Raw genomic sequence first — 27,133 nt, forward strand, 5'->3', positions numbered from 1 at the left:
AACATTATTATATTATACAAAGATGCTGATATTCTGTGCTCAGAATTAATCAAGAATACTCTGTTTTAATTATTATTTTCCACTACTGACTTATATACTGTAATCACCGCCATTAGAACAATGGCATAGATTTCAGTTCAGTAATGGAACACTGAATATTCTTCTCTATGACAGACCACTTTGGTGTTAGCAAAAACAAGGAAGCCTGCAAAATAGCAGTGGCAGTTTAATAGAATTAGAAAACAGAAATAACAGCTGAGTTATTCTGGTGAATACTGACTAGGACTCTCTGTTTTGAATAGTGAATATATTAAGACAGTTTATGCAAAAACCCAGCTACTTGGAAAGGTAAGTAAAACAAGTTTTTGGCAACTTGAGTTTTAGGAAAGGCTATGCATAAAAATGAGTTAGTGATGTTAATGGAAACGTTTCACCAACCAAAGCTGGCATGATTCATCTCAAGCAATTTCATACATTCCTGTGGCTCACATATTAACAACCATGACGACTCACGGAAGAAGTGTTTTTCCAGGGACTCTTGCATGGAAGTCTGTGTTTTCAAACATAACTGGTTCACAGCCTCATACTTCTTTATCAATGATGTGACAGTGCCCCCAAGAGTCTCCAGCTCCACAGATGGATATTTGCGACACAGGCTGTTAAGTGTTTCCTGAGTGGAATCAAAGTTGCTCTGCTGCTGCTGCAGGTCCTTTTGTATTTTCTGGGAGAAAATTTGTAACATCAGATAGAGAACATTATGTTTACTTAAATCTATCATGAACACATACATACCATCTTACTTATTTATATCTATTCCCTACTTGGAATTGGAAGGGACCCCTGAGGGTCATCTAGTCCAACGCCCTGCAATGCAAGAATATGCAGCAGTCTCTTAAAGGGGTTGAACCTGCAACCTTAGAGAGGGAAATATCAGCCATCAAAACAGAAAAGAAATCGATTTTAAATTATTCTACTACCTGTTTTACCTCTGTATGAAGTACATTGAAACTATACACCATTGTCCCTAATTTTGGGACACTTCCTCATGTATCAGTTGAACTGAGGTTTCTTGAAATGTATGTGCAGCCCTACTTACATTTTTTCTAGACTTAGAATCTAAGCCTTAGACCCTTGAAATACCTTTGGTTCATTGCCATTATATAGCTTCCAATATCTTCGCTAAAAGTTTCTACCACGCCTAACAAAGCAGGAAATTTCTCCACTCTGGACCATATGAAAACTATGTATAGTGATAACTTTTCACATTTTGACTTGGAAATAGATGGCTGATTTCTAGGGGGAAAGCGAGGGGGCAGGGGGAAGGAACAGCTTGCTTGTTTTCCTCAGTGCTTTTTTCTAAAAAAAATCTTTAGGGGTACTCTCATTTTGACTCAAGAAAATCACCATTTTATAGTTCAAATCGGGAAAAATACAGTAACTGGACAAAAGTACAAAGATTCACAAAATGTTTAGGGGTATGCGTACCACTGCGTCCCCCCAGAAAAAAAGCACTGGTTTTCCTGATAGTTCTAAACCAACACATGATAAATGCACTATATTAAGTTAGTTTAAAATCTCATCCATTTCCTGTAATTGGCATTAAACAGTGAGATATCTGGGATGAAGTCTTTTTTGTGTGTCTCTGAGCTAAAGGTGCCATGAAACCAGGGCCGGCCTACACATGAGACAAGGTAAGGCAGCTGCCTCAAGCAGCAGGATCTAGACAGGTGGCAGATCCGGCCTCCAAGGAGCATGCTGGCAGTGGCTAGGTGGTGGTGGTGGTGGGAAGCTGCTGCAATATGCTCCTTGGAACCCTGATGTGCTGCCTCCCACCACTGCCACCTCATCTGTGGTGAGCAGGTGCAGAGTGTGACCAATGGCAGGATGCCTAGTGACAAGGAGGGTTATGGGGACAGGGGGAGGGCTGGCACAGGCATGCTGAGGCTCTGGTCACTACTGGAATGTAAACAAAACACTGCTAAGAGGGATCAGGAGGTGGCCAGAGCCGAGCAGAGCCAGGAGCCATCAAATCTGATACACTGTCCTCTCTCTCCTGCTGGTTGGGGGGGGCACCCCTGCCCCACCTCACAAGGCAACATCATGAACTTGGTTGTTAGAGTGGTGAGTCCGATGCTGGCCAACTGCTAACTTCACTAACTTCAGCTTCAATATGCTTCCCTCGCCTTGCATGCTGTCCTAGTTGGGGAAGAGAAGCAAAAACAGAACGAATGGCTAAAGGAGATGGAAGCTGGGGGGGGGGGCTGGGGGGATATGAACATATTTATGAAAGGCAAGAAAGCAAACTGGTTCTGGGGAGCTTTCTATTTCCCACAAGTTTGATTTTCTGCCTTCTATAAAAGGTAAAGGTAAAAATCTACCTTCTACCACAAGGTGATGCCAAAGCCTCACTAATGCCCTTCTACAGTGTTGTAAGAATGGATATGTAATTCTGATGAACCATAAAGCTCTAAATACTATATTGTTTTTGTAATGCTCACCTTGACTGTGCTTAGACCTGACAGATCCTGGCTATGAGCACAGCTTAGGAGTGATTCTTCCATTTTGGTGAGCCACTTTTCCATCTGATTAACAAAGTTATGCAACTGCATCTTCTGAGAACTGAAATCTTTTAGTGTTTCTTTTGCTATCTCAGACATTTCTTTAGCGTGCACCAGTTTTTTCCTTAAATCTGCTTCTAAAAACTAAAACAAAAACAAGCAGATTCATTAATGCAAATTCTCCCTGTCATAATCATAAAACAACTGAAAATAATTATTATCCCACTTCTGTGGTACCATTTGTTAAATAAGAAAACATAAGGTCCTTTAATGAATCAAGAATATAAACATTAAATCCCACAAGTGGCAGCTACAAAAATAATAATTTTGCAGTATAGCCTTTCACCTTAAGAGGAGTCCTTTTGATCAGGGCTCCAGCTAGCCTTAAACAGAAGCTTACAGAGGTGTTCAATGGGGGGGGGGGCAGAGATGATACCTTCCCTCCAGCTGCCAGTACCAAATTTTAGCATTTTAGTCTTACAAAGGTGGTCCCATTTTGCTTTCAAGCTGGCCCTTGACCACCTGCCTTCATTAATAAAAGGAATAATCTTATTGTGGCTGCTCTTTCATACAATCTTCAGCCTAACAACAGGAATTTCACAATAAGGCCATCTGATCTTTCTTCTATGAAAGAATCAGGACCAGTCACTAAGTTACATGATGGATTTTTAGACTCGTCTATGTATATAGTCTTGTAACAGGAACATTTAACAAAGATTAGAGCTATTAATTCAAATCAAACTTCATAGAAGCCTGAGACTGAAGGAGTGTGAAAGTCTGCTTGGGCTCCTAAAGGACCTTAAAGAACTAGCTGCAATGGGCTACAATATCTTACCTGAAGATTTGGGGGAACTTCTTCTGCATTTACTAATTCTTTAAGCTCAGATATTTTTGAACTGATCTGTTCCACATTCTGTTCTTTATTTATAATTTGAGACTGTAAAAGAGCACATGATGAAAAATAGCTTTAGTTTAATATCTCCATCCCAACGACACCGTAAGTCAGAGGTTTTCAACCTTTTTGAGTTCACGGCTCCCTTAACCAAATATATTCTTTCTGTGGCTCCCCTGTGGGACTCAGGAGCCCAGTTGAGTCACCCCTTGCCTGTAGAGCTAGCAGCCTCTCACACTTTTTCAAACCCCTTCCCTTGTGGAGTGTTCCCTTAGCCTCCTCTCCCTGGGCGTCCTCCAGGCAGCCTCTGCTGCGGCCTCTGGTCTCTGTGCTTACCCCCACCCCAAATAGAGGTGCCTGCAAGAGGCACCATTCGCCTGCAGAGCTTATAGCCAGGGCTGCTGCAATAAACAGTTGTGCAAGCCTTGGGGAGGCAAAGACATCAGAGGAGGGAGGGAAGGACAGAGGGACAGAGGTCAGTGTTGCTCATGGCACCCCTGACCGTCATTCAAGGCACCCCAGGGTGCCGTGGCACACTGGTTGAAAACCACTGCCCTAAGTGCATTCTTTCCATATAAGTGAACAGCTGCCATTCATTCCTATTGGGAAAAGTAACTTGGGTCACGGTGTCAGGAGGGCGTGCAGGAACTGTGACCAGTAGGGCTTCACAGGACTGGGGCCTTCCTAAGTTTGTTCTGGAGAGGAAAGGTGCGGCTGCACAGGTGAAGCCGCTTGGTAACTCACTGCACCTGGTGGCAAGAGCCGGGAAGGAATATAAGGGATAAAAGGTCAGCATTTCCCTTTGGCTCTTCGCCACAGCAACACGATTCCTGCCTTGCTGTGTTTGGCTTCTTGCTTCCTGGTCCTCGGACCTCGGCTTCCTGATTCCCTGCTTCTCGACCCTCGGATCCTCGACTTTGTGACTCCTCGCTTCCTGACCCTCGGACCCCTGGTTTCTGGACTCTTGTTCCTGCTCCCACCCCGCCATCTTGCCCCCGGTCCCAATGTCCTTAGCCGGGACTTAGATCGCCCGTAGACTGGACCATGACACACGGTGAAGCTAAAACTTCACTTCTGACCCCCACTGAAAGATAAATACTGTGGGAATTTGCCATATATCCTTTTTCCATAGTGCCAAAGAGTCCTCAGTTTACAGAATCTCCCTCAACAGAATCTCCTTGTAGCTCAAGATACAGGAAGTAGTCGTCAGTGCAACAGCATTGCTCACCTAGCTTTCCAATGCCAACCATTACTGAGAAGAAAAGGGAAACCAGCAAGGCAACAAGGAGTTCAGTGCAAGCATGGTGGGAGCCTCTGATGGAATTTGTGAGTGCAACCACATTTTGTTGATCTCCCTGCTGCCTTCTCCCAACCCCTCTGTCTCTGGATAACTGGCAGTGATCCTTGGCATTGGAAGCCTGATGAGCCAACCACTATTGGATATAGGCACAGGATCTAGATAAAGGTAGATGCATCATTCTTAGTACTCCTAACTTTCTCAATTCTGCTGGGAATTCTTCCAAAAGCATTTAACACCTGTAAATTGTGTGTATTCATCGGATGTGTATTTGTTGCCTGTTAACAATTTAACGTTACCTGGCATTCTTCCAGGAAAGCCTCGGTTCCCTGGCAGCTGGCCAGGTTGCTGACAATGCCATTCATCTGTGAGATGGAGTTGTTGCACCACCCATCCACATCATCACCAACTGCCAGGACATCTTCCCACAGTGACACACTGACACTCAGCCTATCTATGCTATCGTCAAGCTTCTCTGAAACCTGTTATGCAATGAAGAAAGCAATTAGGGATATTGCCCGATTAAATAAATCTTTATTGATTATTCTAGTAAGTTTAAGTCAATTAATTGCTTAACTAAATGCTTAGTTCTGCTGACCCACCTGTCATTCTAGCACAGCTCACATTGATTGCTAAGACAGACTGAGAACATCCTCCTGACTATGCCATCTGTATACTGAGTGACAAAGGTGCCAGATTCTTTGTTGTTCTTACAAGATCCAAGTGTGTTTTCAAGGACCCCTGCTTAGTCACTGGGAAAAGGGAAGACCTTCCTCAAAGGTTCAAATTTATCCTCATGCCAGAAACAGGAATTTATTTTAAAGGACTTGCAGCCTTGCTCAGGAACCTTTGTCCAGTTGCATTATCTTCACTCCCTAGTTGCATCAAATTATAGTGAATTTCTACCCAACCCTCTTCCTTCTCTAGTCATCACCACTAACCAGAAGCACACAGAGGAGCAACAACCCTAACAAAAGGTAACCTTTGTGCTTCTTATTCCTCCTTGATCTGCACAGAGTGAGAGTAAAAAGCCAAGCTGCCTCTGTGACACTGGAGCTGGGGGCTTGGTGTTAACTAGTGCTATAATCAATGCCTCATTCTCTTCCTGAATTTCAAGGCTGACTGCATTACATAATGCACTGTGTGTGAATATATTGGTGTGCTTTTCTCCTTAAGAATAAGAGCTGTGTGGGGCACAATCAGGATTGGAACCATTACATGTAGGGAGGGGGCTTAACACTTTCCCTGATGAAAGCTTTCCCTTCTGAAGTAGTTATTTCCTGCCAGGAGAAACAACGCACTTTGAGAAATCAAATTCACATTTCCTTCCATTTTATATAAATATAGTGTACTTAATAAACTGTTCGGCTGAGACTGCAGAGATCTGGGTTCAGACCCCAACTAGGCCAAGAAATTTACTGGGTGACAAGGAGCCAGTTCCTGTTTCTCAAGTCAAACTACACACACACAGGATTGTTGAGAACTGTATGGGAAAACTCTGCATATGCTGCACTGTGCTCCTTGGAGAAATGATGCAATTCTGATAATTAATAAAAAAAATATTTCAAGGTGCCATGAATTCTTCATGGTTATGTATAATACACGCCAAGTTCTGATTATATATAACCCTTCATTTCCATGATTGGACTCACACTTCAGTTATTCACATTTTGAGCATCTGTGCATGCGCGAGCGGCGAAACCCGAAAGTAACCCTTTCCGGTACTTCCGGGTTGCCGCGGGACACAACCTGAAAACGCTCAACCTGAAGCAAACACAACACGAGGTATGACTGTATACTGCTTACATCCAGCCATTTGTCCACAGTGCTGTCCATGTCAACTTTTACTAGCATGGGATCACAGTTGGGAATTTTTTTCAGTTCTGCTAGCAAGTGTTTTCCTTTGTTAGTGAAGGCATCCAATTCCCTCTGTCTGTCATTCAACTCATTTCTGGCTGCTTCATGCTGTGAACAGAAACATTCGCTTGTTACAAAAATCTGTAAACAGATTCACCATCCATTCTGCCTAATCACCTTTACACGTTACATTTTAAACTTTCCATCATGACCAATTTAGGCACCATTGATTTCAAGCAACTACTTTTATTTTGAAAAGGCCAATCTAGAGTTTTGCAATAAAGTTACTTATGCATTGTAGGTAAAGCAATGCACATATGTTTTACATTGCGGATACAGATCACAGTCAAGCAACTGCAACCAAACCCTACTGTTTCACTTGCAAATGTCTGCTATGCATTACATTACGTGACATAGGATTACCTTCTCACGTAGCAGCTCATTGCATAAAAGAATCTATCCTCAAAAGTGAAGAATCGGCAGATGACTATAATCCTGCTAAAACGATTCACTAAATAATTACTACTTTTTTTTTTTAGGATGAAAGTATTTTAATTTACCTTTGATAAAGCCCATCTAACATCTTCCTGGTCCTTCAACATGCCTTTTCTCATGGTAACATTGCTAGCAACCTCTATGGCTTTGCTTACTGTGGATTTCAGGCTCTGATATTCTCTTATCAGGTCAACAAGGACACAGCACTGCTCCTGCCTATGATGTGAGGAAAAAAATGGGATGACACATATGCTTTGTCTACTGTGCGCCCAGAGTATGATTGATCATGCAGAATTTCCTGTTGCCTTGTAGTTCTCTTCCCATGATATGCAGCAGCAGATATGAGGACATGCACTTTGATACAAAGGTCCAAGTAGAAAATGGATGTACGTACATCAAGCAGCCGATAAAGCTGTTTTGCTCCTTTGAGCAGCCCTGTTCAAATGCTTGTGAACAGAACTAAATAGCCTGCAATTTTGCTTGCAGCAGTATGCTCACCTTGACCACATAAAGTGGAACTGCCACTCTTGCCCTTCTCCTTGGTCTAGAAACCCACATTTGGGTTTCTAGGGGAAGGTAGCAATAGTGACCTCTGGCACAGAAACTTACAATGCAATAGTGACCTCTTCCAGAACCTTGGTAGTGTGTATGTTCCTGATTGGAACTATCAATACCAGAATCTAATAGGGGTGGAATAAAAACCTCCACGACTTTCTCCTGCTCCAAAGGTAAATTTTTGAACTAAGGGGAAGGGAGAGATAGGAGGTGCTTTGTGAGTGACTTTAAGCCTCTATGGGCATTCAAATGCTGGCAAAGCATTTGCCATCATTCAGCTGGAGTTTTTGCAAAGACTTGACCCTCTTCAGAACAACTTGAAGAAGGATACTTACACCTACAACTAGCAGCGTGTATTAAGTCAATACAACATATTTATTAAAACCTTCAATGTTTAAATATTGCAATTAATTAAATACCTACTTTTCTTGAATAAGTTTCTTCGTATCCTCCCAGGTGACTTCCAAACAATTAATCTCCTTGTCAACTGCTTGAGCACGGTTTATATCTTTTTGGGCAATTTGCTTTGCTCTGCTCATCAGCCATTTTAGTTCATGCTGGTGAGAATTCAGTTCATCATCCAACTGATTAAAAATCCTTAATCTGTAAATCAACATATTTATTATGTATTGTTAATTTGTTTTTAGGTTTCTTCACTAATAAATAAATATAACATCACCAAACAAAACAACAGACAAACAAAGCTACACCTCTGCAAACAGACAAAAATATGATATAATATTTGGTTAAGCATCACAATAACATTCTATAGCAACTGTGATTATATGAATCAAATTGTAGTACAATATATATTCTAAGAGAGAGAGCCAAAGTGGTATTTTTGCCTTCATTAATTTTTTGTATTTATCCCATACTCTATACAATTTTTTCCCTAATTATGTGATTTGTAAATCCTTTGTGTACTTTCACATTTTCATACCACAAATATTATCTTGAACTTCTAAATCTAAGATACGTGAATTCTCCAATGTCATCCATTCCTTCAACCAACAAAGACGTCATGCTTCATAATATAATCTCATATCTGGCAGGGAGAAACCTCCTCTCTCTTTTGCCTCTATCAATATTTTATTCTTGGTTTTTTCCCTTACCAGATATATTTAGAAATATCTTTTTGCCATACATTGAAACAATCTGTCTTGCCAATCACTGGAATTGATTGAAACAAAAATAACATTATTGGTAATACATTCATTTTTATAGTCGACACTCTACCTAACAGTGAAAGTTTCATTCTGTCCCAAAATTGCAAATTTATTTTAATATCTTCCCAGGTTTTAAAATAATTATCTTTATACAGATTTATATTATTTGCTGTTAACCATATACCTAGCTACTTAGGAAGGTTAACACCAACCCCATTCCTGATAGACAGTGTACTTGCAAATATTTTCTGAAATTTAGTCTATTTTTGTCCAATGTATGGTAAGTTCTATTATTGTAACTGTTTTCCATACAAATGCCTTCACATCTTAAATTTTATATCCCGTTCCATACAAATATGTATGTCTTAAGCATTTGGCATATAAAGTATCTATTGTTTTGACAATTAACCTTATTACTTTCATCAAGAAAAAGGATGAAGGGCTAAAACTAACAACTCCACCCCACCATCAACCTCAACCTAGACCAGTACCATCATATAATGGAAACCTACTGATGGCTACACATACCTACATGCTTTGAGCTTCCACTCAGAATATAGCACAAGATCCATTGCCTTAAGACCAAGCCCTATTGATACAACCATGTCTGTTCCAATTCTTTTGACTAAGACCCACAACTTACGGATTTATAAATCAGGTCAACGAGACCAGACAGCAAAAAATAAAAAATAAAAATGCTTTTTTGACTCAATACACAATCTTAGTAAGTGAAATGAGTTAAGAACCAGTTGAGAAAGTTATCCTCACGTGATGCATGCATTCCTTTTTGTTTTACCTTTGCTGAACTTCTTGAAGGCTTGGTTCATTCAGTCCTTCCTTGTCAGCCCTTTCTTCGATATCTTCAATGCTTTTTAAGAGCTCTTCTTTGCGTTCCATGACAGACCTGTGCAGAGCTCCCAGGGCTTCTGCTTCACTCTGTTTCGTTCCCAGCAAAGACTGGATGGACTCTAATTCTATGCAGATATTGTCGGCGATACTCCTGCAGGAGATTCTTTGCTCAGAGCTTCCATGTTTTAAATGATATTGTGCTTTAGTAAGGGATGTATCTAAACTGGCTGCTGTAGATTCCAGTTTGCTGACATCTTGAATAACCTCACTCAATTCCTTCTCCAGCACTTCGGATTTAGACTTGTCCATGTTTCCAGTAGTTTCTACCATCTGCCTCAAATGGTGAAGAACTTGTGATGCAGCAGAATGAAGCTCTAAGAAGGCCTTCAGGTGGGGCAAAGCATCTTGCCTGCGGCTAATTACCTGACTGGCCTCCTGATAGAGCTGAAGACAGTCTTCAGCCTTCTTCTGGAACACACTGTGATCTTCTGGCCGACTGAAAGAGCACAGCTTTTCAACATGACTCTTCAGACTCTGTAGTTCTTTGAACTTTCCTTCCACTTCCATTCTGTGTTCCTGTTAAGATGAAGGGTAGGGAATAAAAAGTGTTAAAATGCAAAAGGAAAACACCTCTTCTTGGCATATGCCTTGCTTGGCACTGCCAGCAAATTTGATGTTAAAGTCATTTGTTGTTACTAAATTTCTGCTCGTTTCCTCCCCCCAATAAATTCTGTACAAATTCTTTTATTACAGGCAGCCTGCCATTTACGAGCATTCAATATGTGCACAACCATGTATACACACATCATACTAGACCCAGAGGTGACCCAGAAATGTGATAAAGATGTCACTGAATTTACCTTATTGTGACATACAGCAGGCTGTTGATCAGCTGTATTTATTTCAGATGTAGCATGTAGTTTACCAAGAAATTGCTTAATCCAGTCAGAAAAACTGAGGAGTAGCTCATCGTACTGTCTATGCTCAGCAACAACAGACTGGAGGAAATTTATCCTGGAAGATGTTGAAATTAACATTTTCATTTTTATCTTGACTTGGTCAGACTTTTTTTTAGTTAAGGATGCAATAAAAGAATGTTACATATTCAATTATGTAAGTAATGTACAGCACAATCCTCTATGTGGGAATAAGAAAGACAGCTGTGGGAAATAATAATGATAAACAGGTACAGCTAATCAAATACAAATTTTGCATGGCTCATCCCTGCAGGGGCACAGACAAATAGGAGAGCTGACACAGTGAATAGAGAGATGTATCACTCGAAAGGAAAACAATCTCATAACATCTTCTCTTTCAGAGTGCATTCTCAAATAAACTTTTGTTGGAGAGCTGACCAAGTGAATGATCCCCACATTGAGGTTGTATAAAGCAGTTCCTATAACCTACTCTGTTGCTCAAAGTAGACATTGTCTTGAACTTCAGAACTGAATGTCTTCCATGCAGAAAACAGAAAAATGCCAGTGATTGTACATATGGGTTTCTTGGATTGTTGTACTCTCCACTTTAGTCCCCATCAAATAACATAGCCCAGTGTGTGATTTCCATTACATTCGCCACATTAACTTGTGGCATTCTGCATTCTGACAGTGATCAGCATCTGTTTGCGAGTAAAGTGCTTGCTATTTAAACAGAAACACAAACCTTTTGTTAATTATTTGAGGTAGAGTTTTCCATCTTCTATCTAAGTCTTCCAAGTCTTTTTTAAGTGTTTTCACACTTTCGCTGGAACTTGTTTTAAATAGTGATTCATTTAACTGCAGTAGGCTGGTATACAATGAAGCATAGGATGCAATATCAGATTGCAAATCCTGAGAAACAAATATATATATATATCTTAGTGTCAACCCTTTAATATGTAAATATTATAATTATAACTTTGAACCAAACATATCTAGAGAATGTTAAATTGTAAGTGACTTAATTTTGCAGTATTTAATGAGGCATTGCAATTGACTGAATTTATTATGCAAGTCTCAGTTCTCATTGCTGAATGTTCTCCTGAATTAGTTTCCTTAAAACAATACTGGAAATGTATAAAGAAAATTCTAACAACAAAATTCAAATTAAAATATAATTATTTTAGATTTAGAAAAAGTAAAAACAAAACACCAAAAATATATAGAAATCAATTATAGCAAATAGAAACAACAAACATTAGTTTGAGAGCAATGTGAAACCATGCTTACTGAAATCCTCAGGGTGGCTCGAAACAAAGGGTGCCATTGCTAGGATTGATTTTTAACTGCTGTGAGGCCTCCTACACATTTGGCAACTGTAAGAAATCTGGTTTGCCAAAAGCATGACAACACAGAGCTGAAATATATTACAGAATTTGGTTCCATGTTGGTTTCACCAACATGAAAGTATATGTCACTGCAATTTGGGTGAAAAGTAATCAGAAAAGGATGCTGAGTTTTGAATGGTGGTGACATTTGATATAAAATGTTGCATTTGATATTTTATGTGTGTAGATTATCTGTTGAATTCATTTACTAAGCAGAGGATCACCATTGTTTTTGAATCCATGAGCATATTTGCAAACAGAGAAACTGTTGTAGGCATCATATATGTTACTGAGGCAAGGTGTACACAACGTGTGGCTACTAACCCAAACACTTCTTTTGGTGGTCCCACATAGGCAGTCAAACAAGAGCTTTGCTGAGACCCTGTTGGGTTGTATTCAGCTTGATGGACCAGCAATTGTGTTCGCTTCAGGCATTCCAGAAACTGGGTAAATCAGTACCTAATCTTTGTCAGCACAAAGATTACTGCTAGTGCAATGGGACTTCCACCCCTCTGAATTCACCCCATGTCCTCCTCAAACCTGCTCTGGATGGTTGGGGGACCCCATAACAGATATAGTATGTGTGTGTATTCTGTTGCACAAGCAGAAATCCTTGCATTACGGAATTGCTTGCTTAGCACTATGTTGAATACAACCCTATGTCTTGAGCTCGTTTCAGTGAGCAGATTTTAAAATTATGCCTTAAGCTTAGCTCCTTTCAAGCATTCAGTGGAAAGCTGCCACGAGTTGCAGGTCTACACATTGTTTTGTAAAACAATAATAGCATTTAATTATTTCCCAGTATAACCTACAAGAACAATGCAAGCAACCTATGCCAACTCACAAAACTTACTTGGACTAACTGCAGCTCACTTTCCACTTTGACTCTGTCGGCAGAAACATGTTGCTCTGAAGGTTTGGCTGCAGCTTCACACCTTTCTAGCCAAATCGTGAAGGCGGAGAGCTCCTTCTCCTGTCTACCAGAACACAGCCAATAAAATAAAATAAAAATAAATCTCATCAGTTCAAGTCCCACGAAACCAAAAGCTGGGAGACAGCTGCAGATATTTTTTCTGCCTGCATATCACACAGTGATTTTCTCACCTCTGCCACTGTGCTAGGTGAACCTCTAGTGAGGCCTGTCTATCTTTAGCTTGTCTCAAAACCATTTCATGTCTTTGCTGAAGCATCAAAACATCCTGGGCGGCTTTTTCTTTATTCATGATCTTGCGAGAACCAGATGACAGAGAGGCCAATGTTTGGTTCATTTTTTCCAGAACTTGACAAAGATCCTTATTTAATTCAACACAACAAAAGAGAAGACAATTACCAACCCTGTGGCCCTCACATAGTCTTGCACATAGCTAAAAAGAAGTAGAACTAATTATGCCATGGCTTTATTTAACTCATACTCAAGGGCAGTAGAAGAAGAATTGATGCTTTTGAATTATGGTGCTGGAAGAGACTCTTGAGAGTTCTGTGGACTGCAAGAAGATCAAACCTATCCATTCTGACGGAAATCAGCCCTGAGTGCTCACTGGAAGGACAGATTGTGAAGCTGAGGCTCCAATACTTTGGCCACCTCATGAGAAGAGAAGACTCCCTGGAAAAGACCCTGATGTTGGGAAAGATGGAGGGCACAAGGAGAAGGGGATGACAGAGGACAAGATGGTTGGACAGTGTTCTCGAAGCTACCAGCCATGAGTTTGACTAAACTGCGGGAGGCAGTGGAAGACAGAAGTGCCTGGCATGCTCTGGTCCATGGGGTCACGAAGAGTCGGACACGACTAAACGACTAAACAACAACAAGTGCAGTAATTCCAGAAGGTGTTCAGGCTTGGCTGGTTGTATAACTGCTCAACCCAGGCTGATACTTAGAGGTTACAAGGCTTTATTGATGGTGGCACCACAACATGCAAAACTATCTGTAGTAACACCACTATGCTGTGGACAAAAGGCAACTGCTGTCGTATTTTATTTTTTCTGGAAGGCTGAATTGGGGGAATGCTTCCCTGCAACACTTATAGCTTTCTGATTAGCCTTCTTAAGACTGTCTTAGGGCAGTAGTGTTACTGGGTGGAACTGAAATAATATCTTTTTAAGCTAACTTTCTCCCACCTGTTCTGTTAGTCCTGTTGACCACCCCTGCTCACGCTGGCTTAAAACAAATGGGGCTTCTCCCTTGCCCCCACAACACCAAGATTGCTGATTGCAGAAGTAATGTTCAACCAAGATTTCTTCAGTTGGGTGAATGTTGGCTACAGCCAGTACAAATACCTCTTCCATGCCAAACATGAAACTAGGTAACAATCTTTATATACCGGTATATTTACCGTAACATTATGAAGGGCCTTGTAAGTCTCTGCTGAGGAACAGCATGAAGTATCAGTCTCTGCCAGTTTTCCTTCATATCTGCACAGCTCCTCTTGGGCCTGAACCAGAGAAATTAAGAAAAAGTACTAAAGATTTACAAAGTTACAAATATCTACACATCTATGCATGCTTATTTGGTAGGAAATCCCACCGGTACCCCCACTCCAGTTAATTCTGCTCAAGGTAGAAAGCTCTGGGCTGCAGCCAACTAAGTTCTACTCAGAGCAGACACATTGAAATTAATGGACCTATGTTAGTCATGTCAGTTAATTCCAACAGATGTACTCTGTTGAGTAGGCCTAGCATTGCATCCAACTCTTTGGAGGAAAACCTTACACCCGTAACTGGACTAGGTCCAGCTGAAGTTGGTGGGGCTTACTTCTGAGTAGACATAGACAGTGTTACACTCCATATCCCCAACAAGAATGGATAATTTAAAAAATATGGTGACACTTTCTGTTCTGCAAGTACATCAGTCTAGTTCATCTTGGTTTTAGTCTAGTTTTAGCATTACATTACCCGCAGAGGATTGCAACTCATGCGTACAAAATACCCCATTAATTCAAGTGTGTACAACAGAAAGTATTTCTTTTAAGTGCACTTTTTGAGGTCTTCCCTGACATTACATTTAATGGCCACTCTCTTTTGAATTACAGAACAAGTTTACGTTGTCTACCTTTGCAAAGTTTTCTTCAAATTTTTGCTGTACTGATGCCTTTCCAGTTACTGATCCTTCCAGATGCTGTGTACGGTCCCGGAGTTCTTCCCAATACCTTCTGATCTGTGTCAACTTGGCTTTGATATGTGCTGATTCTCCAGATGTAAGATATTGAGAAAATGACTGAGCATCCTTTTCTAAGCTTGGGATTTGATTTTCCTTGTCGTCTATTTCTTTAATAATGACCTAAAATGCAAATAAATTTGTACGTAAAGAATCTATAGCATGTGTTTATTGCTTTCCTGCGAGCCATACACATATATAGGAGTTAGTTACATTTGTTCTTGGGCGACTTCACACATTGCAGCCACCATATGAAACCAATTTAAATAGTTCCAGATAGCAGCTGCAGATGGGTGGTGAATGATTCACAAATGCACGAGACTCTCTCTATGGAGAGCAAGCGGCACTCCATTGCAAATAGTTATATTGCTTTGTAGCAGGAAAAACAGTGAAAGACAATTAAAGTTTTAACATGATCAGCATATTACAAACTCAGTAGTTAATTTGTTAATGGCAATATTGTGCTATGGTATATGTATGTAATATACAGTGCTTTTTTCTATAAAAAATGTTTAGTCTCATTTTCCTACTCATATTGAAAAACTGCTCCTCAATGAGGCCAAACTTAGATTCTCAAAATGTTTAGGGGTATGTGTACCCCTGAGTCCCCCCCCCCCCGAAGAAAAGCACTGGGCATATATCACAGCACTGCATTATCAGTAACTATTTAACTATTTGATTTTTAATATGCAGATCACGTTAAACAATAATGGACTTTTACTAGTTTTTCTGCTAGAAAACATTGTGCCTCCCCCATAGTAAGTCAGAAAAATTATGAAGTCATTCTTTAAGATGATTCCATGACAATTCACCAGATTTAAGTTTCCAGGTATGCATTTGGAATTAATCAAATTATAACAGGCTATCGTTTGTCAGTATTTTCACATGTCCTGTGGGAAACACTCTGACTGCTATTGTAGCCAAAATATTTCATCTTTCTGTAAAGCAGGTACCTGTTATATAATCTTACTCCCACACTCATCTTCTAACATGCAGCAATAAATGGAGAGTGTAGGTGGCTTTGGACTCCTGCCTACCAACCATTATTGTGACAATAACTATTGGCATTTCTCCTGGTTTATGCGCCTAGCCAGGCTAACATGAAATTATCCATTTATCCTCTTTCACCTAGTGATTCTGAGAAGCCGAAGGGATTGTGGGCATTTTGCTATGGGCTTATTTTGTTCCACAGAAAAACAATCCAGGTTACTGTGTCTATGTGTGTGTGTGATCATAGAGTTGGAAGGGACCCTGAGGACCATCTAGTCCAACCCCCTGGAATGCAGGAATATGCAGCTGTCCCTTACGGGGATCGAACCAGCAACCTTTTCATTATTAGCACTACACTCTAACCAACTGAGCTAACCTCAAGGCAGGCTTAAAAAGATCTAAGTTTAGTTCTCTAACCACAGGGTGCTATACTTTTGTGAGGGGAATACTGCTCTCAAACATAACTCTCACAATGCCTCCAAATTACAGTTCTTGGGATTTTCTGGAGGAAGTCATGACAGTTAAAATGGTATAAAACCAATATAAAACAAAAGGCAATGACAATAGCTGCACAAGAGATGTATATATAACATGTCTTTCTCTTCTAGGAGTTCACAATGCAATTAAATATAGTGTTCTTTAAAAAGGCTTCTTGAATTGCTGTTAATGCCCAAAAGCCTTTGAAGGAAAACTCACTTCATCAGAGGAATTTTGAAAATATAACAAACAATGTGGTTTGGATGCTAACTTCCACTCATGGAAGAGTGGAAGGAGATTTTCTCACACTATTCCCTTTTCAGCACCCTGACCTCTCCAAAATCTGGTCATCGGTAACCCTTAAGAAATGATGTGGGTGGCTCGCTCCCTTACATGAACCAAGAAGCATTTTATGCTCTAAACCTTTATATTTAAAAGCATGTTTTATTGTATTAAAATGCAATAAAACATAACTTTGATATGATAATAGTGTGCTGTTTATATATTACTGTATTGTTTAATATGAACCACACTATATTATGCAAAGCAGAATAAATCTTCACAAATATACATTTCTTGTGTACTTATTGTACTTGCTTTTTATTTTTCTTGCTTTGATTCTGTCTTTTGGCTTTTCCTAGAAAAAAACTATATTGCTTTATGGAGTTCATATGTCCACAGTTGTCAGCTTATGGTGATAATTGCTGTTGTCCCCTCCAAAGCAGAAAAGGTGAAATCCAGTTCTATAGTAGAACTGAGAACAGATGCACATACCCTATGTGTGCTACCTTTTCATATATACTGAATGGAAGAGGCCAATCCTTTCTCATTTACATTGTTGTGTATTATAAAGAGGAAAGTTACATTTGAGACATGCATATGCCCTTCACAATTGACGCAAGGTGCAAATATGTTATACTTTGGCATTTGTAATCCAGAACAAGAGCAAGATGTCAGGTAAAATCACTGTCTGGATCTCCAGTTGGCCCTCATGCTGCTAACCAATAGTTGTCTCAGATTCTTGCAGTTAGAATGGTGTTAATGACGATCAAACAGAACCACCTTACTAGAGGAGAATTATTTACATATCTGTCTCCCCAAATGCATTATCAATACCACAGTTTAGCACATGCAACAAGAAGCAACAAACAAGCTGACTAAACCAAGTGAACGAAGTCACATGTTTATATACACCCTTATTCCAGGAATGTGACCTAGAAGAACAGCAGTAAGTTTGAACCTGAAGTTTAGACATCCACTTAACTAGTTTCATTATTTCTGGATATATTTCCTCATTCAATTTTGTGTGTTTATATTTCTCTTTTAAGGCATTTTTCTCAAAATATCTCAAAATTTAGTAATTTTTACTTATCTTCTGTAATTCAGTTGAAAATATATAAAGGATACACCAGCTCATATAGGCACACAGACAAGAACAAACATATATATACTAGCACACAATCACTGTGTTCACTTTTTATGTTACACACACCTTTGCTAACTCAATGCCATCCAGATGTTTTAGACTCCCATCAACCCCAGCCAGCATGGCAATGCACATTGCATGAAAGCATAAATGGCCCAAAAGTCCCCACTTCACTACGCTACATTGTACTGGCAACAACAAAGCATAATCCCTAGCATGTCATGTCAGCTGACCCTGAGCTTGTGGTTGTTTCCCCCCCAACCATGAGCAGCAAGCCATTAACAAATCTTGGTTACCACACATAGCTTGTTCAGAGAGAAACAAGCCCAGACTTGTGGTTTGCTGCTTCTGGTACAGCCAAGGAGAAGAGTGCAGGAGAAGTGAAGCAGGGACTTTGGAAAAGTGTGCCTTGACATGCTGCTCATTTGCATTAAACAATAATTAAACTATGGTTTAACATGACATGCAAGCTGGGCCATTAACACACACCAACATGAACCAAAACATCACCACCACAAAACAGTATTTGCAAAAGACGTAATATGTGATTTGTAATTTAAATTGGAATATTGTATATTATCCAGATATTTTGGTTTGGAAAAAATATTTCCCATGAAATCTATTCCTTAACAAATAAAAACAGATAACATAAAACTGCAGTACATGCATTTTTGTAGTAATTAGGATAATTTGCTACTGTAGGTTTTAAAGAGTATCCCTTCCCATTGTTTTAAGACATGGTGGATATTCTCATTTTCAGATTTAAGTATAGAAATTTAATGACACTTTTCTACAGCTTATGTTCTGATTTCAGAAAGTTTTATCAAATATGTATTTCAGAATACAGAAAAAAGAGTAATGGACTACTTTTAAAATGCCTTCTGATAGAATGAAATGGAGCCACAGTACAAGCTAAGAAACTTGCCTAAGATTTATTTATTTATTTGGCTCAGATCTTCTGCTATTCATGAATCAGGAGCACTTAAGCACCACTGATTTTCAAGAAACTTAAAAGGACTTGAATAGAGTAGACCTCAAGCTGTCAGCTTGAAACTCTAAGCAAAAATGCTCAATGGAAGAAAAATAAAAATGATATTTTCATTTCTGGGACACATTAACCCCAGAATCCACCGAGAATGGTGAACTTCACCAGACCTGACACCACATATAAGACATTGTGGAGGGAGTAGCTTGCACTTCTATTCCCCCATGGTGCAAAAGTGGTCATCAAGCACTGACATGCTTCACTGTTTACTCTTATGATGCTAGTAAATCCTTGGTTGCAAGTGTTGTTGCTTTTAAATCTAGAAACCACCATCCTACAAAAGATTATCAGTTCTAGCCATTCCAATCACATAATAAAGGCATAGCTTTCAGCTGAATTATAAAGAGAGAGTTGAAAATATGTTTGTGTGTTTGTGCATTTGCAACAAAATGGCATAGAAATAAAAACAATCCTCTGAAATGGGCAACTTTTTCTTGTTCACAATCAAGGAGCACTTGAAGATACTATGTGCATCTGATATTTTATTAATGCACCAGGAAAAAGAAAACAGAACCTAGCATATGACAAAAAGAATTCAAAGTATGTAGCAAAGGTTTGAGTATAGAAGCTGCTGAGCCCAGTAGTTGCTTTATTATTTCAGCATTATTTGAGAAACAAGATACACAAAAATCATAAATTATCTACTATACTGGAATAAATTACTGTAGCCACTGGCTGCAATACATAGCACGATATAAAACATTATACACTCTGTGAAAATATACCATGAGGATATTTTGCAGGTAAAGAATATTAATGGAAAATATATCTATCTATTCACACCATTATATGTTTTCCTATTACATAAACTAAAAGGTCTGAGTGTAAATTCAACTCTATGGGGGGGCCACACCTCCTGCAAAACCTTCCTCCTTGGTATCTTTGTCTCAAAATGTGATACATTCTTTTTTACATCTTTGCAGCTGTGAAATCAGATAAAAGCATTTTCCTCTCTTTTGAAGCTTTCTAGAAGAGAGAAAGCAGTATTTTAATGCTAAATATAATGCGAACCAATCACCTTAACTTGGCTGATTTGCATATCCAAGGACGATGTTGTTTCCAAGGTATCCAGCTCTTTTTCTTTTTCAGTGATCCAGATGGACAAAGCTTCAAATTTTTTGCCAAAATGATCCCACTTGTTTTTCACCATTTCCATGGTTTTAATACTAAAATCAACCATATTTAGTAGAAAAAATTAACAGTTTGTTACTGTTGAATTATGCCCATTTTCTTACATCTCCAGTTTGCTGAAAATGCTTTCATAATAGCATGCCTTTTTTATTAATTTTTAAAAAGCATATTTCAAATGTCGGTTTACAGGTTTTATAAAGGTTATAGCACCTCAGGAGTCTGCCCTTATATTACCTCAGTAGTGTGGGAGTTAAGGGACGTGGGTGGCGCTGTGGGTTAAACCACAGAGCCTAGGACTTGCCGATCAGAAGGTTGGCGGTTCGAATTGCCGCAACGGGGTGAGCTCCCGTTGCTCGGTCCCTGCTCCTGCCAACCTAGCAGTTCAAAAGTATGCCAAAGTGCAAGTAGATAAATAGGTACTGCTCCGGCGGGAAGGTAAACAGCATTTCTGTGTGCTGCTCTGGTTCACCAGAAGCAGCTTAGTCATGCTGGCCACATGACCCGGAAGCTGTATGTGGCTCTCTCGGCCAATAAAGCGAGATGAGCGCCGCAACCCCAGAGTCGGCCACGACTGGACCTAATGGTCAGGGGTCCTTTATTGTAGGAGTTGCTAGGCTACTTTCCTCTCCTGAAAAGTTGTGTGAATTAGCATAACTTCTCATGTGTGATTTTAAGACATATAGCAAGAGCAGTCTGGCAAGAAGCTACCCTGTGGCACCTACAACATTGCCAAGAGAACCTAAGAATGATTTTTTTAAAAAATAGGTTTATTATAATTAGGGACTGTTAGCCATTTAAAAATTTGGAACCTATGAACGCCACTCAGAGCCATTCAAATTAACTGAAGTTCTGAGGAGATGTGACTTACCATGAAACAAAGACAAAATGTAGAGAAGAGATTTTTGAACATGTGCATATTTCTGCATATTCCTACCTACCTACTCTGCACCTTGGTATTCAATGCAGCATTGCAGCTATTTAGTGCATGTACCTATTTGATGCTCACACAGTTGCAGCAGATCTGCTTTGGCACCCTTAGGATATTAGCTTTCCATTCTTCCCCTCCCTTAAAAACATTTCTGGATTAAGGCTTTGGAGTAAATCTTGGAGAGCATGTGTACAATAGCTGATGAAATCTCAGACAACTCAGAGCTACTGAGCAAGGCCTTGAAATGGCTCCTGTTCACTGTTCAAGAGTTCATGGTCATTCTTACTACATTACTTTTCCATAGTAATGTAGTTCCCTCAATCTCTATTGTGCATTTCCTTTGTTCCACTTCTGTTCATTCATAGCTACCATTTTACCACTCCCTCCCACCACCAGGTGTGTAACATGCTTCATTAAGAGCATCCCTGTGTGATTGTGCTCATGCCACAACTGTTGTAGAAGAGAGGGAGAATGCTTCTCAACAAATAATGCTTGATGTGTAGTAGCCTAAAACCCACTCTACTAACTTTTGTTGTTGTTGTTGTGCTGGATTTCCTTTCTGGGCAAATTTCAAACTTGCAAAACCCATCAATTCCAAAGGAATATGACTGGCTTTACAACTGATGGCGTACATTTTCTATCTTATTTAGGAAGACAAGTCTGTTGTTAGCTGAACTGAGGCAAATTGGGCACAAGGAGCAGGGCAATCTGTGAGGCTGCAAAGAATGAATGTGCATTACGAATCATATAGCTATATACATAAACCATACATTAGGGTAAGTACATATCTGAGGAAGTCAAACAGTCAGTTGAAGATGCACGCATATTTTTCAACTTATGATTGTCTTGCACCTGGATCAATTACATTACAGCTGTTAAAACATGCACTGAAAAACAGCATCTCACTGGAAGCGATAAAAAGGCACTAGAAATCTTCTGAAGGAAACTTTTCTACTTGTGGGAAAGAAAGAATAAAGACCACTAAAAATTACATAACTGGTGTTAGGAGAAAGAGAAAAGAGCAATATGGAAAGAAAGAAGCCACTCACAACACAACAAATAGCATATGAAATTGCATTTTCCATGATTACTTCTGGGGCAATATTGTCTTACTAAAATGCAGCTCCTCTCTAAAGGTAGTGAAAATTAACCATGAAGTAGGTAAACAAATTTACATAGATTTATCCAGCAGAAAAAAGGGAAGGTATAATGAGAGGCCAAATGCAAAAAAAATGACATTTATTTCATTGTACCTGCATCAATGAACACTGTTCATTCTGAAAAGTAATGTTCCAGAGAACAGAACACTGGACTTAGATAAGAAGTAATGTGGCTTAAATCTCTGTGCAGGCATGGAATCAATGGTTGCCTTGAACAACTCACTAACTTTCAGCCTCAGGTTCTTGCCTATGAAATGGGAATATTAGTGAACTCTCCCACAAAGGCGTTGTGAGGATGAATCAATCTTTAAAACTCTTTTGGGACTATATGATGCCATGGATGCATTGATTTGTAGAATTTTCCAAATGAACTAGGATCTCAACAGAACCGGGCAGCACTTCTTGGGAGCCTTGGGCTGTGGCACTGCAAATATATGTATCAGCCCTGAAAGGCAGCAACAGCAATATATTTAAGTTTTTGGTTCATTTGTATGAATAAATCTTTGGAGCAATGTGTGGACATCAAAGTGAATGTGTGAATTGGCAAGTGTCCACTGATATTTTGATTTTTGTTAACAATAATGTGAGTTGTAACATGGTTGCAGCTTTAGGCCTTTTAAGAATGTTGATGGCTTATTCAAAAGCCCTGCTGGAATTAATAGGTGGTTTACATATTACGACTGCAAATCGTTTTAATTGTCTCGTGCAGTAGTGTAAAAGTTGCTATATGCGTAACAGCCATAACATGTTAACTGGTCCTAATATTTTCAAAACTGGACCATTAGGCCAGATCCAACTTAAGGCAGGAAATAGAACTTTGAGCTGAAAGTCCACTGTAATGAAGCATCATTTTTAGCAACAAGAAAAAGAACTGGGTTTTAACTTCAGTGAGGAAAAAGGCACATTTTTATATTCTCGTGCACACAGATTGGGAAAATATGAAGAAAAATACTTTAAAAACTAGGCATACGTTTCTTCTAAAGGCTTCAGGCACTTTAGGATATGGCACTATTCATTTATCCTTGCCTGAGTCAAATAATTTACTATGTGTGTTACTGAAGTGTATTATATTACTTCAGTTCTGTGCTCAATTAACTGTGCTTAGTTACATTAAAATTAATTGGCTTGAACATGCATAATTGGATTTATAATTGCAGCTTAGCATGGCAGTTCTAAGGTCACTTGCATGGAATTGAGTCCCACTGATAAATGAGTATCTGCTTCTTAGTACAATGCATCGAGGGACAAGTTACTATTTTCTGTATTGGTTAGTCATAATAGTTGTTTATACTCTTTCAGTACTACATGGTAATTTCTGCTGTATGACAAACTGAGGTTTACAAAGCCAGTTGTGAATAAACACCGCATTTTGATAAGACAACAAAATGTACAATTCTTGTGTCAGGAAGGAAATAATACTATGACTGTTTAAGAACATACTCTTCTTCAAGTGAAGCTTCCATTTTTTTAACTTGTTCCCGGACCGACTTTGCTTGCTGTTGAAGGGTTTGCTTCTTCTTCTCACCAAGCTGTATTGCAAAAGACTTCTTGACAAGAGTCTCAGCCTCCATGGCCATGGCTACTGTCTGCTTAGAAAGTGCCTGTAAAGAGGTATGGAGTTATGAACAGAATATATTTGTGGGGAAAGTCTAGAAATACATTATTAGCAACTGGTCAAGCAGTGATCATTATTCATCTTGAGTGGATACCTTTGTAAAAAAAAAGAACTCCCAGAACACCACTTCATAAAATTACTATTACAGTGGTACCTGGGGTTACATACGCTTCAGGTTACATACACTTCGGGTTACATACGCTTCAGGTTACAGACTCCGCTAATCCAGAAATAGTACCTTGGGTTAAGAACTTTGCTTCAGGATGAGAACAGAAATCGTGCGGTGGTGGCACAGCGGCAGCGGGAGGCCCAGTGGCGTGGCGTGGGGGGTGCAGGGGGGGGCAGCTGCACCGGGCGCAACAATTGGGGGTTAGGGTTAGTGGGCGCAAATCCACGGGTTAGGGGGCGCAAATCCACGGGTTAGGGGGCACAAATTACTTGCCTTGCCCCGGGTGCTGACAACCCACACTACGCCACTGGGGAGGCCCCATTAGCTAAAGTGGTGCTTCAGGTTAAGAACAGTTTCAGGTTAAGAATGGACCTCTGGAACGAATTAAGTACTTAACCTGAGGTACCACTGTACAAGTATCTCTGGTTTAGATGAGGAATACCCCCAAAGAACAGATTACAAAATAGTATAGTATATAAATACCGGTAGGTTTTTGAAAGGAACTAATAATAATGGATTGTTATTATTTATTTCCTTTATGAATCACTTCCTATGAAATAATTCAAAATGATTTCATAATACAGGGTGGTCCAAGAGTAGGTATACTTTTAAAAACAAACAAACAACAAACATTTTTCTTTCCCGATACTGTGAATGATGAGAACTTGAGTCAAGAACAAAGAAAATGGATTCTAAAGCAGTATACCTACTTTTTAGCCACCCTGTACAATGAAACATATCTAAAGCAATGGCATATATAAAAACGGTTCTTGGCTGATATGTAATGGGAAGCAATTCCAAAGGGCAGGTGCTGCCACACTAAAGACGCGATTCCAACATCATGCAGAATATATCTTCGGATAAGAGGGTATCTATAGGATGCCCTCTCCTGCAGAGCACCGTGATCAGTGATGAGGTAAGATGCTCTTTTAGGTATCTTGGTCCTAAGTTGTGTAGGGATTTATACATCAGCACCAGAATTGGAGGTGGTAGCCTCTCTTGTTCCAATATTCTTAACTACTAAGGCCACAATTCAGTCCCACTGCCAATGCAGCAGCCACCATGCCAAAGATTGCCAAAAGTGCACAGGGCCTGTTTTCCACTACCTGAAATCCTGCCCGACTGATAGATTACTAACTTGAACGGATAAGCAGGGAGAAGGGAATATAGGAATTGGCACAGTCTGTTCTGCTGCATTCTGTGCCCCACTGTAGAAAGAGAGTGAAACCAGGACTCTACTGAACCTACGGGAATTGTTTATAATGGATGCTATGCCCAGGCTGACCAATATTGTGATGTGTGTGTTTTTTTCTTGAAAAATATACTACAGCACATTTTCAAGGATGTTGCCCAAGGCAAAAACAAGGAAATAAAATAAGATATATATCCTCAGTATAATAGCAAAAGAACCAAGTTTGACTGTAAAATTCCAAGTACAGCAACATACATACCTTTGTCTTTTCTAGTTCTGATGACAAACTCTCTAAGCTGCTAAAGCTTAAGATGCGTTCAAGAGCAGAGCTTGCATGACTAAGGTACTTTACAACCGTTTCTTTGTCCCTTTCAAACTGTTCCCATGTGCTTACAGTGAGCTACAAGAAAGAAAAAGAAGTAAAAGAAAAAGTTTGCCTGCAATTTACTAGCAATATTGTCAAAGTTGATAATGACCTGGTTTGAAATATTAATTTTGTCTTGCTCAAATGATGAGTCAAACACCATTTCCCCCGATAGGTTCTTCTCCAATTCAGAATGAAAAACAAGATTCTGAACATGCAAAACCAGTCCATTTTAGCACTTCATCTATTTTTTTGCTCATACTCCATAGACACTAATCACAGCTCAGACACAGCTATGCAAAAGCCCTGCAAAAGCTTGCTTTTAGGGCTCTAGAAAACCCTGCAGCGTCTGAGCCACTGGCACAAGAAAGTTCCCAAGCCTTGAGAACAAGGGACCTGTGTAATCACTGAGTTTGTCTCAGCAAGAATCATGATCAGCATGAATTGATGCTTAGGCAAAATCTCTTTATACACACTCTGTAAGCCACCCCCCCAACCCATGAAACTGTTAGGAGCTCCACCTTAGCACAGTTTAAGTCCCGTGGCCCAGAAGAAGGTATATAGAGTATATAAAAGGAACATGCTTAATCTTCAGCTCATGCCAACAAGGAACTTTCCTAGTGCTTTGTCAGAGAAGCTCAAGGTTTGCATAACTGCCTTGCTCCGACACTTGGGAGCTTCCCTGAGTTATGCCCTGAGCCAACAGCTCACATACTGTACAGCTCCCTGGAGCTGGAATGTCTGCAGACAAGTGCAAGGTGGAGATGGTGTTTCACTAGCAGAAAAAATGGCCAATTTTAACAAGAAAATGTATTACATTGTTCAAACTCAAAACAAAACAACTAAATATAGAGCAATTAAATCATAAGCAAGGAGACTGTTTTTGTTTCTCTGTGGAGTTACATGAATAATACACTGACCTGCAATTGATCTTCACGTTTATCCATAGATTGCTGCATGTTTTCTAACATACTCTCCAACTTCCATAGGTCTTCTTGCACAGTGGGTGACAGACCACCTTCAATCTGTAGCTGCTTACCTCGGGCCATTTGCTGTTGCACATCTTGCCTCTTTTCATGGAGCCTCTTTGTCTTTTGCTGGGAGAAAACATCAGTAAGGGCTGAAGCAGATGTAGACATACTGATTCCCTCACTACAGAAATAGCCACATAGCTATGTATATACAAGTTGCAGTGAAAGAGGTGACTATAAAAGTGCTTACTAACGAAACATGTGAAGGTTCACATATGGGCTATTGTCCTACCTGGTGATACCGAAGGAGTTGCTGAGCCTGTAATAAGCTTTCAACCTCTAAGATTTTATCAGCTTCTGCCTGAGCTTCTTTTGAATTTGTGATCAGTTCTTCCAGATTGACTTTCACCTCTTCTGTGTGCTGGACGCAATCACCTACAGCACTCAACATTTTCTCAATCTATTGTTAGGAGAAATATTAAAACTCTGTGAAGCAGTTCAGTGTCAAGAATCAATACTTTCAATCAGGGGTGAGGA

General features: G+C 39.7%; 1 protein-coding gene across 20 annotated transcripts in view; it reads right to left on the reverse strand.

Moving 5' to 3' along the window:
* The window catches only part of SYNE1 (spectrin repeat containing nuclear envelope protein 1), a 273,591-nt gene that overhangs the window by 158,542 nt on the left and 87,916 nt on the right, over positions 1 to 27,133 (reverse strand). For all 20 annotated transcript variants that reach the window (XM_083731884.1, XM_083731873.1, XM_083731869.1 and 17 more), the window contains 19 exons: positions 26,889 to 27,056; positions 26,546 to 26,722; positions 25,521 to 25,661; positions 23,726 to 23,886; positions 20,085 to 20,232; positions 15,024 to 15,251; positions 14,308 to 14,406; positions 13,079 to 13,266; positions 12,828 to 12,951; positions 11,332 to 11,498; positions 10,530 to 10,683; positions 9,617 to 10,245; positions 8,078 to 8,257; positions 7,165 to 7,315; positions 6,554 to 6,712; positions 5,047 to 5,229; positions 3,394 to 3,495; positions 2,499 to 2,702; positions 514 to 721 (listed from right to left, as the gene is read on the reverse strand). In XM_083731884.1, the coding sequence (XP_083588010.1) occupies positions 514 to 721; positions 2,499 to 2,702; positions 3,394 to 3,495; positions 5,047 to 5,229; positions 6,554 to 6,712; positions 7,165 to 7,315; positions 8,078 to 8,257; positions 9,617 to 10,245; positions 10,530 to 10,683; positions 11,332 to 11,498; positions 12,828 to 12,951; positions 13,079 to 13,266; positions 14,308 to 14,406; positions 15,024 to 15,251; positions 20,085 to 20,232; positions 23,726 to 23,886; positions 25,521 to 25,661; positions 26,546 to 26,722; positions 26,889 to 27,056 (3,571 nt within the window). The remainder of the gene's footprint in view (positions 1 to 513; positions 722 to 2,498; positions 2,703 to 3,393; positions 3,496 to 5,046; positions 5,230 to 6,553; positions 6,713 to 7,164; positions 7,316 to 8,077; positions 8,258 to 9,616; positions 10,246 to 10,529; positions 10,684 to 11,331; positions 11,499 to 12,827; positions 12,952 to 13,078; positions 13,267 to 14,307; positions 14,407 to 15,023; positions 15,252 to 20,084; positions 20,233 to 23,725; positions 23,887 to 25,520; positions 25,662 to 26,545; positions 26,723 to 26,888; positions 27,057 to 27,133) is intronic.

The sequence above is a fragment of the Podarcis gaigeae genome (assembly GCF_964106915.1).
Source record: "Podarcis gaigeae genome assembly, chromosome: 3".
Lineage (NCBI taxonomy): Eukaryota > Metazoa > Chordata > Lepidosauria > Squamata > Lacertidae > Podarcis > Podarcis gaigeae.